Below are 17,001 nucleotides of genomic sequence, written 5' to 3'. Positions count from 1 at the left end.
CAGTGGGGTGATTCCTTAAAAAACTAAAGGTAGTGCTACCATTTGATCCAGCAATCCCACTGCTGGGTATCTATCCAGAGGAAAAGTAGTCATTCTACAAAAACAACACTTACACACACATGTTTATAGCAGCACAATTTGCAATTGCAAAAATGTGGAGTCAACACAAATGCCTATCAATCAGTAAGTAGATAAAGAAACTGTGGTATATATATACAATGGAAAACTACTCAGACATAAAAAGAAATGAATCCATGGCGTTTGCAGAAACCTGGATGAGATTGACGACTATTATTCTAACTGAAGTCACTCAGGAATGGAAAATCAAACATCATATGTTCTTACTCATAAGTGGGAGCTAAGCTGAGAATGCAAAGGCATGAGAATGACACAATGGAATTTGGGGACTAAGGGGGAAGTGTGGGAAGGGGGTGAGGGATAAAACACTGCTCACTGGGTGCAGTGTAGACTGCTCGGGCGATGGGTGCACCAAAATCTCACAAATAACATTAAAGAACTTACTCATGTAACCAAACACCACCTGATCCCCAATAACTACAGAAATAAATTTTTTAAAAAATAAAAAATTCTAAAATTAATGTGGAATATCAAGTAAACCTCCATAGCCAAAACAATTTTGGAAAAGAACAAAATTGAAGAAATCACATCTCCTGATTTCAAAACATATTACAAAGCTACAGTTATCAAAATAGAGTGGTTCCTATGTGAAGACAGAAATATAGGCCAAGGGAATGAATTGAATAAAGTACAGAAACAAACCTCTGTGTATACAGTCACATGATCATTGACAATGGTGTGAAGACCATGCCATGGCACAAGTACAGTCTCTTCAGCAAATGGTATTGGGAAAAAATGAATATCCACATGCAATGGAATGAAATTGGATACATATCTTACATCATACACAAAAATTGACTCAGAATGGATTAAAGACCTAAACATAAAACCCAATACTATAAAATCCTCCAAAGAACAGGTAACAAATCTTCAGTGGATTTGGCAATGGTTAATTGGATATGGTGAGGGAATGTAGTCACTTCCTGGGTCCACACGTGGAGTAGTTTCAAAGGCAGGAACTTCCCAGCAACATGGCCTACCTGCCTTCACCCACGTCTCCATCTGGGAGACTTAGAGGCTTTGGTAACTTTTCACATGCAGGAAGAAATCAAAGATCAATCACTCTAACGGGAGTTTGAAGGAACTCCTTTCATAGGACAGAAAATTTGTAATGGGGCAGGAATTACCCCCAAATTAAAAGTCCCCTTCCCCCACGTTGGTGCAGACTCTATATCTGGATCCCCTTCCACGACATGGTGGAAGCTGCTCTCTGTATTTCTTTCTTTCTCCTTTTTCTCTCTGCCTAAATAAATCACTTTCTGCAGACTTTTTGGGGTCCGATAATTACTTATGAGCACACCGTGCCTGGCAGGGTCCTCTACCTCATTCTTGGGTGAGTGAGGAACCAAGGGTCTGGAAGAACACCGTCTTATTGGGGAGCAAGCTGAGTCTTCCCGGTGTCTCCATACCCAGTCTCAATGACACCAACAGTATGGGCAACAAAAGCAAAAGTAGGCAAATGGGACTCTCTCTAACTTAAAATATTTGCTCCTCAAAGAACACAATCAATGGGATGAAAAGGCAACCTACACGATTAGAAAACATTTGCAATTTACACATCTGATATGAGGTTCACATCCAGAATATAAATATATCCCTGTATGAATATACCACATTTTATTTCCCCACTCACCAATTCATGGACAGGTAGATGGTTCCACTTCTTGGCACATGAGAATAATGCTGCTACAAATATTGTCATACAAGTTTTTATGCGACATATATTTTCAGTTCTCTTAGGTAGTTACCCAAGGGTGGAATTGCGTGGTTGCGTGGTAACTCTACAAGGAAAATTAGAGGAACTGTTTTTCAAAGTAGTGGCATGATTTTTCATTCTCATCACCAATGCCCAAGGGCTCCCATTTCTCCACATCCTCATCAGTGTTTCTCATTGTATTCTCTTTGTAGCAATTGTGAATGGGAGTTTGTGCTTGATTTGTCTCTCTGTTTGTCTCTTATTAGAGTATAGGAATGCTTGTGACTTCTGCACATTGATTTTGTATCCTGAGATTTTGCTGAAGTTGCTTATCCGTTCCAGGAGATTTTGGGCTGAGATGATGCAGTCTTTCAAATATACAATCATGTCATCAGCAAATAGAGACAATTTGACTTCCTCCTTTCCTGATTGAATACCCTTTCTTTCTTTCTCTTGCTTGATTGCTCTGGCTAGAACTTCCAGTACTGTATTGAATAGGAGTGGTGAGAGAGGGCATCCTTGTCTAGTGCCAGATTTCAAAGGGAATGCTTCCACTTTTTACTATTTAGTATGATATTGGCTGTGGGTTTGTTGTAAATATCTTTTATTATTTTGTGATATGTTCTGTTGATAACTAGTTTATTGAGGGTTTTTAGCAGAAAGGGCTGTTGAATTTTGTCGAAGAACTTCAATGCATCTACTGAGATAATCATGTGGTTTTTAGAGAGAACACAAACATATGGAAAAGCATTCTATGCTCATGGTTAGGAAGAATCAATATCGTGAAAATGGCCATACCACCCAAAGTAATTTATAGATTCAACACTCTCCCCATCAAGCTACTGATGACCTTCTTCACAGAACTGGAAAAAACCTCTTTAAACTTCATATGGAACCAAAAGAGAGCCCACATAGCAAAGATAATCCTAAGCAAAAAGAACAAGCTAGAGGCTTCATGCTGCCTGACTACAAACTACACTACAAATCTACAGTAATCAAAACAGCATGGTCCTGGTACCAAAACACAGACATTGGCCAATGGAACAGAACAGAGGCCTTGAAAGCAACACCACACATCTACAACCATCTGATCTTTAACAAACCTGACAAAAACAAGCAACGAGGAAAGAATTCCCCATTTAATAAATAGTGTTGGGCAAACTGGCTAGCAACGTGCAGAAAGCAGAAACTGGACCCCTTCATGACACCTTACACTAAAATTAACTCCAGAAGGATTAAAGATTTAAACATAAGACCTAACACCACAAAAACTCTAGAAGAAAACCTAGGCAATACAATTCAGGACATAGGCATAGGCAAGGACTTCATAACTAAAACACCAAAAGCAATGACAACAAAAGCCAAAATAGACAAATGAAATCTCAGTAAACTTCAGAGCTCTGTACAGCAAACGAAACAATCATTAGAGTGAACTGGCAACCAGCAGAATGGGAAAAATTTTGGCAGTCGACCCATCTGACAAAGGGCTACAAAGAACTAAAACAGATTTAAAAGAAACAAATGAACAAACCCATTCAAAAGTGGGCAAAAGATGTGAACAGACACTCTTCAAAAGAAGACATACATGAGTCCAACAAACATATGAAAAAATGCTCATCATCACTGGTCATTAGAGAAATGCAAATCAAAACCACACTGAGATATCATCTCACACCCGTTAGAATGGCGATCATTAGAAAATCTGGAGACCACAGATGCTGGAGAGGACATGGAGAAATAGGAACACTTTTACACTGTGTGTGGGAGTGTAAATTAGTTCAACCATTGTAGAAGACCGTGTGGCAATTCCTCAAGGATCTAGAAATAGAAAGTCCATTTGACCCAGCAATCCCACTATTCAGTAAATACCCAAAGGATTATAAGTCCTTCTCTGACAAAGACACATGCACATGTATGTTCACTGTGGCACTGTTTACAATAGCAAAGACCTGGAACCAACTCAAATGCCCATTAGTGATAGACTGCACAAAGAAAATGTAGCCTGTATACACCATGGAATACTACACAGCCATAAAAAACTATGAGTTTGTGTCCCTTGCAGGGACATGATGAATCTGGAAACCATCATTCTCAGCAAACTGACGCAAGAACGGAAAATCAAACACCGCATGTTCTCAGTCATAAGTGGGTGTTGAACAATGAGAACACGTGGACACAGGGAGGGGAGTATCACACACTGGGGTCAGTAAGGGAGGGCTAGGAGAGGGACAGCAGGGGGATGGGGAGGATGGAGAGGGATAACGTCGGTAGAAATGCCAGATATAGATGATTGGGTGTTGGTGATAGCAAACCACCTTGCCATGTATGTACCTAAGCAACAACCCTGCATGATCTGCACATGTACCCCAGAACCTAAAGTACAATTGGAAATAATAATAAATAAATAGATAAATAAATAAATAACCATCCGAGAAGATGTGAAGTGCTATCTTATTGTGGTTTTGATCTGCATTTCCCTGATTTTCCCTGATGACTAACAATGTTGAGCCCCTTTTCATATGCTTATTAGCCATCTCTATACCTTCTTTGGAAAGTGCCTATTTAAATCCTCTGCTGACTTTTAAATTGGATTGTGCATTTGAGTAGTGACAATAAGTCTGGATGCAATTCCATCAGCAAACATGATTTGAAAGTAGTCTCTTTCACTCTGTTGATGTCTTTTCATTTTCTTTGCAGTGCCTTTGGAAGCTCAAAAACCATTCATTTTGATGCAGTAAGTTCATCAAGTTTGTCGTGGTGTTTTGGTGTAATTATCTAAGAACCATTTCATACTCCAAGGTCATGAAGCCTTAACCTGTTTCACTTGTAGTAATCCTCTAGTTTTGGCGTTCATAATTAGGTCATTTACCTATTTTTTCTAGGTTTTTGTTTGTTTGGTATATGGTGTAAGGTAAAGATCCAAATTCACTCTTTTGCATGTGGAAATTCAGTTTTCTCAGCAGCATTATCTGTTGAAAGATTCCTCTTTTTCCATGGAATTGTTTGATACCCTGTGGAAAACCCACTGACCACAACTGTGAGGCTTTATCTCAAGAGTCTCAAACCTACTCCAGTCAGTGATCCGTCTTTCTATTCTTATAGAAGCACCAGGCTGCCTTGATTACTGTAGTTTTGTAGCCCATTTAGAAGTTGGAAAATGTGAGTCCTCAATCTTTGTTTTTCTTTTTCAAGATTGTTTTAGCTGTTGTGGGTCCCTTGAAAGTCCATATAAATTTTAAGATCAACTTGTCAATTCTTAAAAAAAGAAATCTGAGGTATTGATAGGAATTGCATTAAATTGGTCGATTATTTTTTTCTCTCCGTGTTTCAATCTTCACAATATTAGGTCTTCCTATACATCAACATGGGATTTTTTCCTATTTAATTTGGTCCTGTTTAACTTCTTCCAAAGATGTTTTGAAGTGTTAAGGGTCTGAGTCTTGTACTTTTTTGGTTGTATTTGTCCCGAGAAATTTTCTTGTGTTCTTACATCCTTTTTGGGTTGCTTGCTGCTGTTGTATAGAAACACAGCTGACTTCTGTGTCTAGTCCTTGTGTCCTGCACTCTGCTGAACTCAGCTACTGGCCCTAATAGTTGCGTGTATGTGTGTGTCTGTGTGTGTTCTTCAGCATCTTCTGTATAGAAGACAAGGTTTTCTGTGACTAGAGATAGTTGTGCTTCCTTTTTTTCTTGCCTGGATGCCTTTATTTCCTTTTCCTGTCATATTACTCTGGCTACAGTGTCAGTGAAATGTTGAATAAAAGAAGTGGTGGCTGTGGACATCCTTTTCTCATTCCCGATCTTAGGGGGAAACATCCAGGTTTTCACACTTAAGCACAGTGTTTGCTGCAGGTAGGTGCCCTTTATCAGGTTGAGAATAGTCCCTTCTGCTCCTCCCTGTGCCAAACCGAAGCTGTGAAGCCTGTGAGTGGTCAGAGGCCACTTGGATTCTTCCTCACTCTGAGCCCGGAGATAGAGAGCCCACCTCAGCCTGTACTAGTCTCAGGTCCCTGAGGGCAGCAGTTTCTGGTTTAGTCCCACAGAGCAGCTCAGGGACACAGCTCATTCTCGACTCCCTTCCCTCTCTCCTGGCTTGACGGCCACCCTGGTGCCTGGCTAGGCACAGGGACTGCCCATTACACCCCTTCCTAGACACTGAGGACAAAAATCTCCTTCACCCCTAAAGATAGACTTCCATGGGGAAGAAGCAGGAGTCCACGATTCCAACCAAGACAGATTGAATCTCACTGAGATGCAGCTGGGGTTCCCTGTGTACTAATGAGAGATACTCATTCATTCACAGGTTCAATCATTCATCCATGACACTAGTGATTCCTTCATGACTCAGTTCAACAACCGTTTCTGGGGTTTGAGCCTGTGATGCAGTCACAGCAGTGGAAGGAATAAGCTATCAGGGAGGGAGGGGAAGGACACGTTTGCCAATGAGACAGAGGCTGGAAGAAAAGAGTCACTGAGACCGAGGCTGAGGTGGGGAGAATTTATTTAGTGCTGGACCGAGATCCATTTTGGATTTCCATAGATACACGTGATCATTCGGGTTACAGGACATCCATCTGCAAATGCCATGGAACTCCTGGCAGACGCAGGAAAGAAAAGTTTGCTCTCTCAATGTGGAATCAGCAGGAAGGGGAATTCCAGGTGCCTCCTTGACATGAGGGCCATGTCCAGGTGCAGTCCGGCTCAGACATATGGGGGCATATGGGAAGGAGGGGCAGGAGTGCCAGTGGCATGAGGTACCATTATCCTATAGAGAACAGGGAGGGAGGGTTACATCCCATTTCCTCAAGGGTTGGAAAAAGAAGCCCTGAGCTAGGGGACAGGTTGTTCATATCTGAAAGAGAATATGCATGAGGGGTAGTCACTTGTTGGGAAGAACAGATCTTCAGGAGCTACCTGAGAATTCCTGCTAGAGCCTCAGATCTTGCACTGGCAGCACACGGGGACACAGCAGCTGGACTGGGAGCAGCAGGGTTTGCAGCAGCTGGACTGACAGCAGGATGATCCACAGCCTGAGGAGCAGCAGGGCTTACAGCAGCTGGACTGGCAGCAGGATGACCCACAGCCTGAGGAGCAGCAGGGCTTGCAGCAGCTAGACTGGCAGCAGGATGACCCACAGCCTAAGGAGCAGCAGGGCTTACAGCAGCTGGACTGGCAGCAGGATGACCCACAGCCAGAAGAGCAACAGCAGGGCTTGCAGCAACTGCACTTGGAGCAGCCACAGGAGCCACAGCCCCCTTTAGAGCTTCCACAGGAACCACAGCCCCCCTTGGAGCCCCCACAGGAGCCACAGCCCCCCTTGGAGCACCCACAGGAGCCACAGCCCCCCTTGGAGCCCCCACAGGAGCCACAGCCCCCCTTGGAGCCCCCACAGGAGCCACAGCTGGAGCAGGAACAGGCTGGCACACAGCAGCACACGGGCCTGCAGCAGCAGACAGGCACACAGCAGCTAGAGCCACAGCCCCCACAGCCGGAGCCACAGCCCCCACAGCCAGAGCCACAGCCCCCACAGCCGGAGCCACAGCCCCCACAGCCAGAGCCACAGCCCCCACAGCATGAGCCACAGCCTCCACAGCCGGAGCCACAGCCTCCACAGCTGGTTCCACAGCCCCCACAGCTGGAGCCACAGCCTCCACAGCTGGAGCCACAGCCTCCAGAGCAGCCACAGCAGCCCATGTTTCTGGTGGATTGAGGGTGGAGTAGGTAGAGGAGCAGGTGAGAGGAAGGTGTGCAACTGACTAGTCCCCTGAGCCCACGCCCTTTATATTCCTCTCTGGGGGCCTGCTAGGCACATGGTCACTTCCTTGTGTCTATTTATGGTCCTTTCCCCAGGGAAACTGTGTTTTCTTTAAAATAACACAAATATGCTTTACCCTTCTGACTCACTTCCTACTTCCATACTGTTTTCCTCTCTGAACCTTCAAGGCCCAACTCTGCTCCATTCTGGGGACCCCTTGGGATGAGTGAGCTTCACACTTTCTTTCCCTCTTCCAATCATCTCTTTCTTTGTGGGCTCCTGTGAACTGACCCATGTTTCTGAGCCAGACCCTGAGAAATTCAGATTCTAGTGTGGATGGGTGGGTGATGGTGCTGGGCTTCAGCCTCACTGATCTCTGGAATTTCCAGCTTTAGTGGGTGTGGCTGGCTCCGTGCAGGTGGGCTCAGGCTCCTCTCTGTTCAGCCTCATCTTGCTCTTTGTCTTTGAAAGTCAGAGTTGCCTGCAAAAGAAATTGCTCTAAATTGCTTCATAATGCCTGCCTCAGTCTTGCAGTGATGCCATCATCACGAGCTCTTATTTGCTAAAGAGTTCGGGTCTCCAGGGCACTGTGAACACTGACCTTCTCTCTGGTGATGAGGATGACAACTGTCTACACCTCATGTTTATGTAAAGTGTGCTCTCCAAGGACCCCAGCGTTTTTCCTCCCTCTGTGGTGGGCAAGGTCAAGGTTGGGTGCTCCTGACTCTTCAGGAGTCTGCTCCCTGTACAGACAGAACCAGCAGACCCTTTAGTGTGGCCCCTGTTTGGGGGTTGTGAGGGAGGTGGGAGGACACTGAAGCCCCTGCTGCATCCAGCTCTGTGACTCACTGAGCACGGCTGGACCGGGATGTGCTGTGGGGACAGCTCACAGTGCCTGCCCTGGGGTCTGGCACAGAGAGGACAGGTGCACCCTGGAGAAGGGAAGCAGGGGTGTGGGCCAGGGCTGGGGTCTTAAGGAAGCTGCTGGGTGTGGGCAAGGCTGAACGTGAGAGAGCAATGGGTGGTGGTATCTGTGCAGAGACCAGTGGATCTTGAGATTCATTCAAGTTGTAATGTGGGCCAACAGATCACTTCCTTCTTCTGCTGAGTGGAATTTTATTGTGTGAATATAGGCAGATTTTCTCCCCTAACCCCATAGAGACAGGGTGGACCTTGCCCTAAAATTTACTTTGGATGTCAGGACAATGAAGCCTCCCTCCAAGCATGTGTGACAAGGTTCCTTCCTGACATGATGCAGCTTTCTGGAGGCAGCAGGGTGGCAGCAGGGTGGCTCCATGCAGGCCTGAGAATGGCTTCAGAGAGCAGGGAGAGCAGATGAGCCTGGGGCTAGGTGGCAGTCAGGCTGGGGCTAGCTTGGGAGTGCCCAGGGGTGGGGTGGATTTAATGTTTTAAAGAAAACATTCTTAGCCAGTTGCAGTGGCTTACACCTGTAATCCCAGCACTGTGGGAGGCCAAGTTAGGTGGATCACCTGAGGTCAGAAGTTTGACACCAGCCTGGCCAAGATGGCAAAACCCCATTTCTACTAAAAATATAAACGTTAACTGCATGTGATGGCAGGTGACTGGAATCCCAGCTACTCAGGAGGCTGAGGCAGTAGAATCACATGATCCTGGAAGGCAGAGGTTGCTGTGAGCTAAGATCACGCCATTGCATTCCAGCCTGGGCCACAAGGGTGAAACTCCATCTCAAAAAAATAAAAAAGAAAGAAGGAAAGAAAGAAAACTTTGTTAGCATCAGGACACAGCAAACAGAACTTGAGGGAAGAAAACTTACGTGAGCAGAAAATGATTTGGATGTGAGGATTAGTATTTTGCACCCTTTGAAAGGGAGGAGAAATCCAAAAACAGCGAGATGCAATAAAAGCGGAAGTTTTAGCTAAAAAATTATAATCTCTTTTAATTTATTAAAACAATCCCTTAAGAAAATTGTATTTTTCTAACTAATTCTTTAGTGCATAAATATTTTTTTACATCAGACCCCAGCTGTAGAAAAGCCATTATAATTTCCTTTAATTATAGACAACTTGATCATATAAAAGGTTTTTGTTCAAATAAATTCTCTTATTGTCACTTACGTGGAGTGTTCACGACATGCTTAGACTTTCTGGTTTGTCCTTAACATCCCTCTTTCTTAAACAACAAGTCATTTGATTCTAGGACTATATTTACAGACAAGATCCTTTCTCTCTAAACTTTCTTACCAAAAACTCCTACTTACTTCTATAATTTTCTTTACATCTCTCATTTCCTGGTTTCTTTTACCTTGTTTTATACATAAACTTTAAATAAGCTTTGAACTAGAAAAAAATTTTCACCTTTTAAAAAGAACACTTTTTTAAAGAAGGAATGTTCTACAATATATTTTGTATTGAAAAATATCCAAATAATGAAATATAAATATCTATTACTGAATTTAATATAACTTTACCTTATAAAGTATGACAACTTTGTCTATAAGTATTTATCGCATTACACTTACCTAATTATTTTATTTTAATTGTTTACCCAGATTATTTGTGAAAACTGTAATAGTCATCATTTACGTTTATGAAATTTGCCATTGCAAAGTTCTAACTGAGATAGTGGGAAAGGTATGACCTAACTGACTTCATCCTGCTTCTAACCTCCAGGCTGTCCTTGTTCATTCTTGGACTTGGGGAGGAACTTAGCTTATGGTTCAGCTTTGAAACAAAGAAGATAACAGTCCTTTCCCAAAACAAACCTCCTTATTGCCCATGGACGACACTGCCTAAAGCCACAAGATTAGAAGTTACGGTAATTTTACTAAATATTTCGAGATGTAATTATTTTCATTAAACCATTATCCATGTCTTATTTATTAAAATTACACAAGCAAGCATGATTCTGTTTTGGGCTGGGCTTATAGTTTTGTAACCTCTATGTCAAGCTTGGACACCTTATAGTATTTGGCAGGGATAAGTATGAAATTGCTTGACTAATAGATGCAAACTAAATGCATGCTGGCAATGCATAAGACATTTCTAATATTGCTTTACCAAGAATCTTAAAGCTAGCTTATGTATTAAAGATTTTATTTAGTTGCATAAAACTTGAAAAAGCATTTGACTAGTCTTTTTTCCTGATAATATCAGATGCAAGCCCTTTTATTTTCTTAAGCCAATTAGAGCTCTTTCATGTATTTTCAGTAGTGAACCATTGTGTACATAACACATATACCGATGTATTAGACACGCCAACAGAACTGTATCTTACAGATTCACAGACCCCCTTGTTCTCGTCTTAGACTTTCACATTATGATAACCTGCTTCAATAGGTTGTATCAATTCTTGATAACTCTGCATAGCTGTCAGCTAAACGGTCTTAGATTTGCATACTTCAGGAGGGATGGGGGACCACCAGGCAGCTGGGGCCAGAGGGATCACCCTCCCTCATTCCCTGCACTCCCCCCACCCTCCAGCACACATTATAACCTGGTCTCTGTGGTCTGGGAAGGTAAACAGTTGTGTAAACATGAGCCTACAGTATAACCCAAGAAACATCTTCATGGCACAGAATGAGCCGGTTGGCTTTTTGCATGGTAGATGTGTGTTGTGCATTGAACGTGTTGAAGTATGTACTTTAATATACGTGTCTACTGAGTATATATCGAAGCTCTAATGCCTGGGACTTGTGAGTGTGATCCTATGTGGAAATGGGAACTTTGCGGATGTCATTATGTTATGATAAGGTCACTAGGATGGCCCTGTTTCCACGTGACTGGTGCCATTACAGGACTTGCGGGACAAGAAGACAGACACAGACACATGTGGGGAGGAGGCTGTGATGGTGGCGGCACAGGTCAGAGCAATGCCACCTGTGAATAAAAAATCTGCCCAAATCACAAAGCCAAAGGGAAAGTCATGCTGGGAACTGCACAGGACAAACCTGCCTCCCATTCTATTCCTAAGTAAGACAGCTGCAAAGGTAAAGAAGCACCTCCCTCACCATTTGCCCACAAAGAAATTCCCTGTGGACAAAGGACAGGCAGAACTCAAAGTCCTCCCTCTGCTCCCGTGAGACAAATGCAAATCTGGTGGCTGCCTTTGCCCTATCACTTCACTAAGTCACACTAAGGCATGAGTGACTATTCCTCTAAACAGCGTTCAGGGAAAGGCTAATCAGAAACTCAGACGCATGCAGGTTTGTCTCTTAGCTACCTGTGACCTGGAAGCTCCTCCCACTCACAGTTGTCCCACTTTGCCAAACAAACCAATGTGCACCTCACGTATTTTGATGGGTGTCTCCGGTTTCCCTAAAATGCATGAAAGCAAAGCTGTGTCCGACCCCCTTGGGCCCATGTCATGAAGACCTCTGGAGTCCGTGTCATGGGCACATCCTCAACCCTGGCAAAATACACCTTCTAAATGGACTGTGACCTGTCCTAGGTACATTTTGGTTTACGGGTCACATGCCCCAGGACACTGGAGCCCAGAAGCTGGAAAAAACAGGAGGGGCCTCCTGTGGAACGTGTGGAGAGAGTGCAGTCCTCCTGATACCTGCATTTCTGGCTTCTGGCCTTCAGAACGTGAGAGAATCTATTTGTATTGCTTTAAGCCCCTCACTTTGTGGCCATGGGATCCTGTTTCACAGAACTGGTGCTGTTTTCTGGAGCTGCCCAGCTGTCAGGAAGCCCCGTGGGTCAGGCTCCAGCATCTGAGCACCTGCTTATTTCTGCTGCAATCAGCTCTTCTCCACGTGGTGATGGAGGCTGAGAAATGGCTCAACCAGAAGCTGGAAGAAAGATCTTTCCAGAGGCACAGCTCCAAAACAGGGAAACTGGTGGGCTGGCACTGGAAGGGGCAGGGCACAGGAAGGGGGAGGCATTGCCCCCTGAAAAGTCGGCATACACCTGAGGCTGTGCCCCCGGAGCGAATGAGTGTGGAGTCCTCATTTGAACTGGGGACTGTGGAAGCCTGGGAGACCCGGAGCCAATGCCTGCTCTCTCTTCTCCCCACCAAGGACCCTCCAGGACCTGGGTTGGGTGGGACCGGAGAGCCCTGTCTGTCTCTTCAGATGGAAGATCCTGAAGCCCTTGTCCTGGGGGAAAGACTGTGACAATAATTCAGGATTAGGGGGGAATGACATTGAGTCCCTCATCCCAGGGCATGCCCGTTCCTGTAACAGGAAGGCTGGGGACAGACGGGTATGTCCCCTCTGCCCTTGCTTCCTAGCCAGCATGCCCTCCGGCTCCCCTGTGACTCTCAGGCCACTCTTCATCCCCACCTGCCCTCCTTCTATCGCTGGCTGTCTCAGCCCCTGAATCGGGTCTGGGGTGCTTCCCAGCCACTGAGTTAATCACCCGGGCCCCACAGCTGTTTGCTCCTCTTTTATGACTGTGATACTTTCCAAACTCTCTCTGTAGATAAAAAGAGCTTGTAGGATATGTGTGCAAGTATGATTTGTAATCACACCTGTGAAAGGATTGGCTCGGTTGTTTGAGGGGCTGCTGAGCATGAAATCTGGGGGGGCGGCCTGGTGATGGAAGCTCAGGCAGGATTTCTGTTTCCATCCTCAGGCAGAACGCCTGCTTTTCCCAGGACCCTCACGTTTTGCTCCTAAGACCTTCCCCCATTATGGAAAGCAAAGCGCTTTACTGGAAGTTGAATGTTAATCTCATTAACAAAACACCTTATGGGCAACACTCGAGTGATTGTTGGGCAGAACAGCTGGGCACCACAGCCTGGCTAGGCTGGCATGGGGTCACCATCATAGGGTACACTTCCGCCCATCACCTGACCCCCCAGGTCACCCTGAGCCATGGGTCTGTTACTGAGGTCCTGCTGCAAAGCTGCCTGAGCTACCAGGTGGGACTGAGTTTGTGGCTCCCTCTTACAATGAGCGTTCGGTTCACACAAGCCCCAGTCTCCTCCAGGGCAGCTGATTCAGGAGGACAAAGTACTCCTGGGGGGACCCCAGACCCAAGCCGGTGATGCAAAGCCACCCCTGTAGGATGTAGCCTTCTCAGGGTCCCGGGACATCCCTGGAGGACAGCAGACATCCCAGGTGGTCCCAGATCTTTTTCACAAGAACTGTCTCACCAGGTGGATACTGGGGTACACACAGACCCTTGGGGGACTGTGGCAATTAAAGATCCAAATTCTATCCGGGAGGGCAGCACCCCCTGCTGACATGAAAGCAGGCCATGCTCAGGAGGAACCAGGCTCTGTAGAAAGACACGACACAGAAAGAACCCAAGGAGACACAGGCTGGGGGGTGCGTGTTTATTTAGAGGATTAAGGGTCCAGCTGGACTTTAGCAGATAAGAAATAACAAAGGGAGCGTTTCAGTGGGAGAGTGGGGTCCACGGGAGAGGCCACAGATCTGGAACTGGTCAAGTGCCTGCGCCTCCTGGGCCTCCCTGAGCTCCAGCACTGGTCGGGGTGCACGGGGGAAAGGGGAGCTCTCTGAGGAAGAAGGAAGGGCAGGGCAGTATGGCCCCAGCAAGTGGGGTGAACTTGGCGATGAGCAGCAGAGGAAATGGCTCACCCCAGGATTCCCAGTGTGGTGATGGTGCCAAGCACAGGGGGAGTGGATTTCTAGGGCAAAGATGTGTCATGAGCTGGGAAGCTCTGTTCCTGATTCCGGGGACTGTCCTATTCCAGAGGAGCACAGCTCACAACTGCATCACAGGTCTGAGATACAGCGTGGCCTTCATCTGAGGTCTGGGGCCAAGTATCAGATCTTGCACTGGCAGCACACGGGGACACAGCAGCTGGACTGGGAGCAGCAGGGCTTGCAGCAGCTGGACTGGCAGCAGGATGACCCACAGCCTGAGGAGCAGCAGGACTTGCAGCAGCTGGACTGGGAGCAGCTACAGGAGCCACAGCCCCCCTTAGAACCTCCACAGGAGCCACAGCTGGAGCAGGAACAGGCTGGCACACAGCAGCACATGGGCTTGCAACAGCAGATGGGCACACAGCAGCTGGAGCCACAGCCCCCACAGCCAGAGCCACAGCACCCCTTAGAGACCCCACAGGAGCCACAGCCCCCCTTGGAGCCCCCACAAGAGCTACAGCCCCCCTTGGATCCTCCACAGGAGCCACAGCACCCCTTGGAGCCCCCACAAGAGCCACAGCCTCCCTTGGATCCTCCACAGGAGCCACAGCCCCCCTTGGAGCCCCCACAAGAGCCACAGCCCCCCTTGGAACCCCCACAGGAGCCACAGCTGGAGCAGGAACAGGCTGGCACACAGCAGCACACGGGCTTGCAACAGCAGACGGGCACACAGCAGCCAGAGCCACAGCCCCCGCAGCCGGAGCCACAGCCTCCACAGCCAGAGCCACAGCCTCCACAGCCAGAGCCACAGCCTCCAGAGCAGCCACAGCAGCCCATGGTTATGACGGGTTGAGGGTGGAGCAGGTGGAGGAGCAGGTGAGACGGAGGTGCAGTGTGGAGCTCCCTGAGCCCGGGGCCTTTATATTCCCACCCAGGATCAGGTGTGAAGCTGGGCAAATGGTCACTTCCTGGTTCCTGTTTGTGCCATTTCCCCAGGGAAATTTTGTTTGCTTTCTTAAAACTGGAAACGATCACGTTGTGTTTGTTGTTTGGCAGTTCTGCTTCTGGCTCTGCGTCTGTCCTCTGGCGGGTGCACGCCACACCCGTGTGTCATGGAAGAGAAGACCCCTTTCCCCAGTGGTGGTGCTCACAGGACTCCTGGGCATCAGGGGAACGTCTCTGAACAGCCACGGTGAGACCCAGGAGAGCTTGGCCAGGAGGGGCATGCACGACCCTGTAGGGCGGGAGGCTGGGATCAGCTCCTGCCTCCTGGGGTCCCCAGCTGGGCAGCCTTCTGCCAGGAGCTGCTGCAGGGCCTCCAGCCTGAGGCCGCATGAAAGCTGAGGTCACGCGTGTGCAGGGCGATGGGGCTGGGAGGGGCCCGACACACTTGCTGGGAAAACGGAGCTGGCTGGGTTACTCTTCCGACACTGTCCAGAGAGCTTTGCAGGGTGTCAGAAAAGGAGGCAGCTGGAGGCAGGAATGAAGCCCGTGCCCCTGTGTGGGACTCCTGTGACAAATGACCACAAACTGGGGGCTCAGGCAGCAGGAATTTGTTCTCACAGTTACGGAGGACGGACGCCTGAGTGCTGCGGTCTGTGCTCCCAGCGAAGGCTCTCGGGAGGCTCCTTCCTGCCTCTTCCAGCTTCCAGGCTCCAGGTATTCCCCGGCTGTTCCTTGGCTGTGGCCACACGGGTTCTGGGTGGACAAGCTCCAGGCAGAAGTGCCTCCACAGGGCCGGTAGCCTGCACCCCAAGGGCAGGAAGACCCCCACCGTGCTGTAGCTGGCAGCCACACTGCGTTTGCCGCCCCCTCTCCGTTCATCCTCCCCAGCCCGGGTCTTTGAAGTTCATGTTGGCACAGACACAAACTTGCACTTAATTGCTCCGAAGCGTCAGTGGCCTGGCAGGATCCCTTCATTGGGAAATCCATCTCAGGGGCACAGCCAAGGGGCACGGCAGTCTCCACCCCACACGCTGCCCCCAGGTGGATCAGTCCTGGGTGCCCCGGGCCCAGAATCCAAGAGGTCCAGCCTGTTCACTGTTCTCCACTGGAGCCTTCTCAGAGGAGAAATTCCACCCCGACTTGGATGACTCAGGAAGACCCCACGGAGCTTCTCAGGGCCTCTGTTGTTTACAAATTACCTGGCCTGTCCAGAAGCAGTGGCTCGTGCCAGTAATCCCAGCAATTTGGGAGACCGAGGTGGGCAGATCACTTGAGGTTAGGAGTTCGAGACCAGTCTGGCCAACATGGTGAAACCCGATCTCTACTAAAAATACAAAAATTACTCGGGCGTGGTGGCAGGTGCCTGTAATCCCAGCTACTCAGGAGGCTGAGACAGGATAATCGCTGGAACCCGGGAGGCAGAGGTTGCAGTGAACTAAGATTGCAGCCCTGCAGTCCAGCCTGGGTGACAGAGCGAGACTCCGTCTCAAAATAAACAAACAAATAAATAAATAGGCCATCGTTATCCCACCGAAATCTTTGGTGTTTTTAACGCGAATCAGCTGACATGTATGTCGAGTTTGTTCCTGCGTCCTGCTCCGCAGGCCCGTGTGCTGCTTCCTAACGCAAACTCAGCGTCACTGTGACATGGCGGGAGGTTTCGCAGTCAAGCATGGTGAGACTCCGACTTCGTTCTTCTTGTTTTGTTTTTCCCAATTCCTTCGCTTTTCCGACTAAATTTTAGAACCAACTTGATCATCTCAACAACAAAAAACCCATCGCTATTGCAATAGGCAACTAAGGCCGGGAGAGACCCTGGAGAGAAAGAGCCTGTGGCATGCAGACCATCAGAGGAGGCTGAAGGCCGAAGCCAGAGCGTAAGACTGAGAAACGCCTCCTCTCTCCAGCCCCTACCCTATCACTGACCTT

The 17,001-nt window shown here is 47.6% G+C and overlaps 2 protein-coding genes across 2 annotated transcripts; both read right to left on the bottom strand.

Moving 5' to 3' along the window:
• Positions 1-6,318: 6,318 nt before the first annotated feature.
• On the bottom strand, positions 6,319-7,572 carry LOC141584768 (uncharacterized). Its single transcript, XM_074400304.1, has 2 exons — positions 7,471-7,572; positions 6,319-7,344 (listed from the first exon to the last, which is right to left on the bottom strand). Exons 1-2 carry the CDS (start codon positions 7,526-7,528, stop codon positions 6,770-6,772), a joined length of 633 nt encoding a protein of 210 aa, XP_074256405.1. The 5' UTR covers positions 7,529-7,572; the 3' UTR covers positions 6,319-6,769.
• Positions 7,573-13,839: 6,267 nt separating this feature from the next.
• On the bottom strand, positions 13,840-14,997 carry LOC120364670 (uncharacterized). Its single transcript, XM_074400302.1, has one exon. It carries the CDS (start codon positions 14,962-14,964, stop codon positions 14,308-14,310), a length of 657 nt encoding a protein of 218 aa, XP_074256403.1. The 5' UTR covers positions 14,965-14,997; the 3' UTR covers positions 13,840-14,307.
• Between the last annotated feature and the right edge of the window lie 2,004 nt (positions 14,998-17,001).

Source organism: Saimiri boliviensis, chromosome 6 (assembly GCF_048565385.1).
Source record: "Saimiri boliviensis isolate mSaiBol1 chromosome 6, mSaiBol1.pri, whole genome shotgun sequence".
Lineage (NCBI taxonomy): Eukaryota > Metazoa > Chordata > Mammalia > Primates > Cebidae > Saimiri > Saimiri boliviensis.
This window is presented reverse-complemented; position numbering and strand designations above follow the sequence as displayed.

Coding starts and splice junctions, on each gene's coding strand:
- LOC141584768 (XM_074400304.1), bottom strand. CDS start 7,528: ATGGGCTGCTGTGGCTGCTCTGGAGGCTGTGGCTCCAGCTGTGGAGGC. Junction 7,345..7,470: donor CTGTGGAGGCTGTGGCTCCA/GCTGTGGGGGCT, acceptor GCTGTGGCTCTG/GCTGTGGGGGCTGTGGCTCC.
- LOC120364670 (XM_074400302.1), bottom strand. CDS start 14,964: ATGGGCTGCTGTGGCTGCTCTGGAGGCTGTGGCTCTGGCTGTGGAGGC.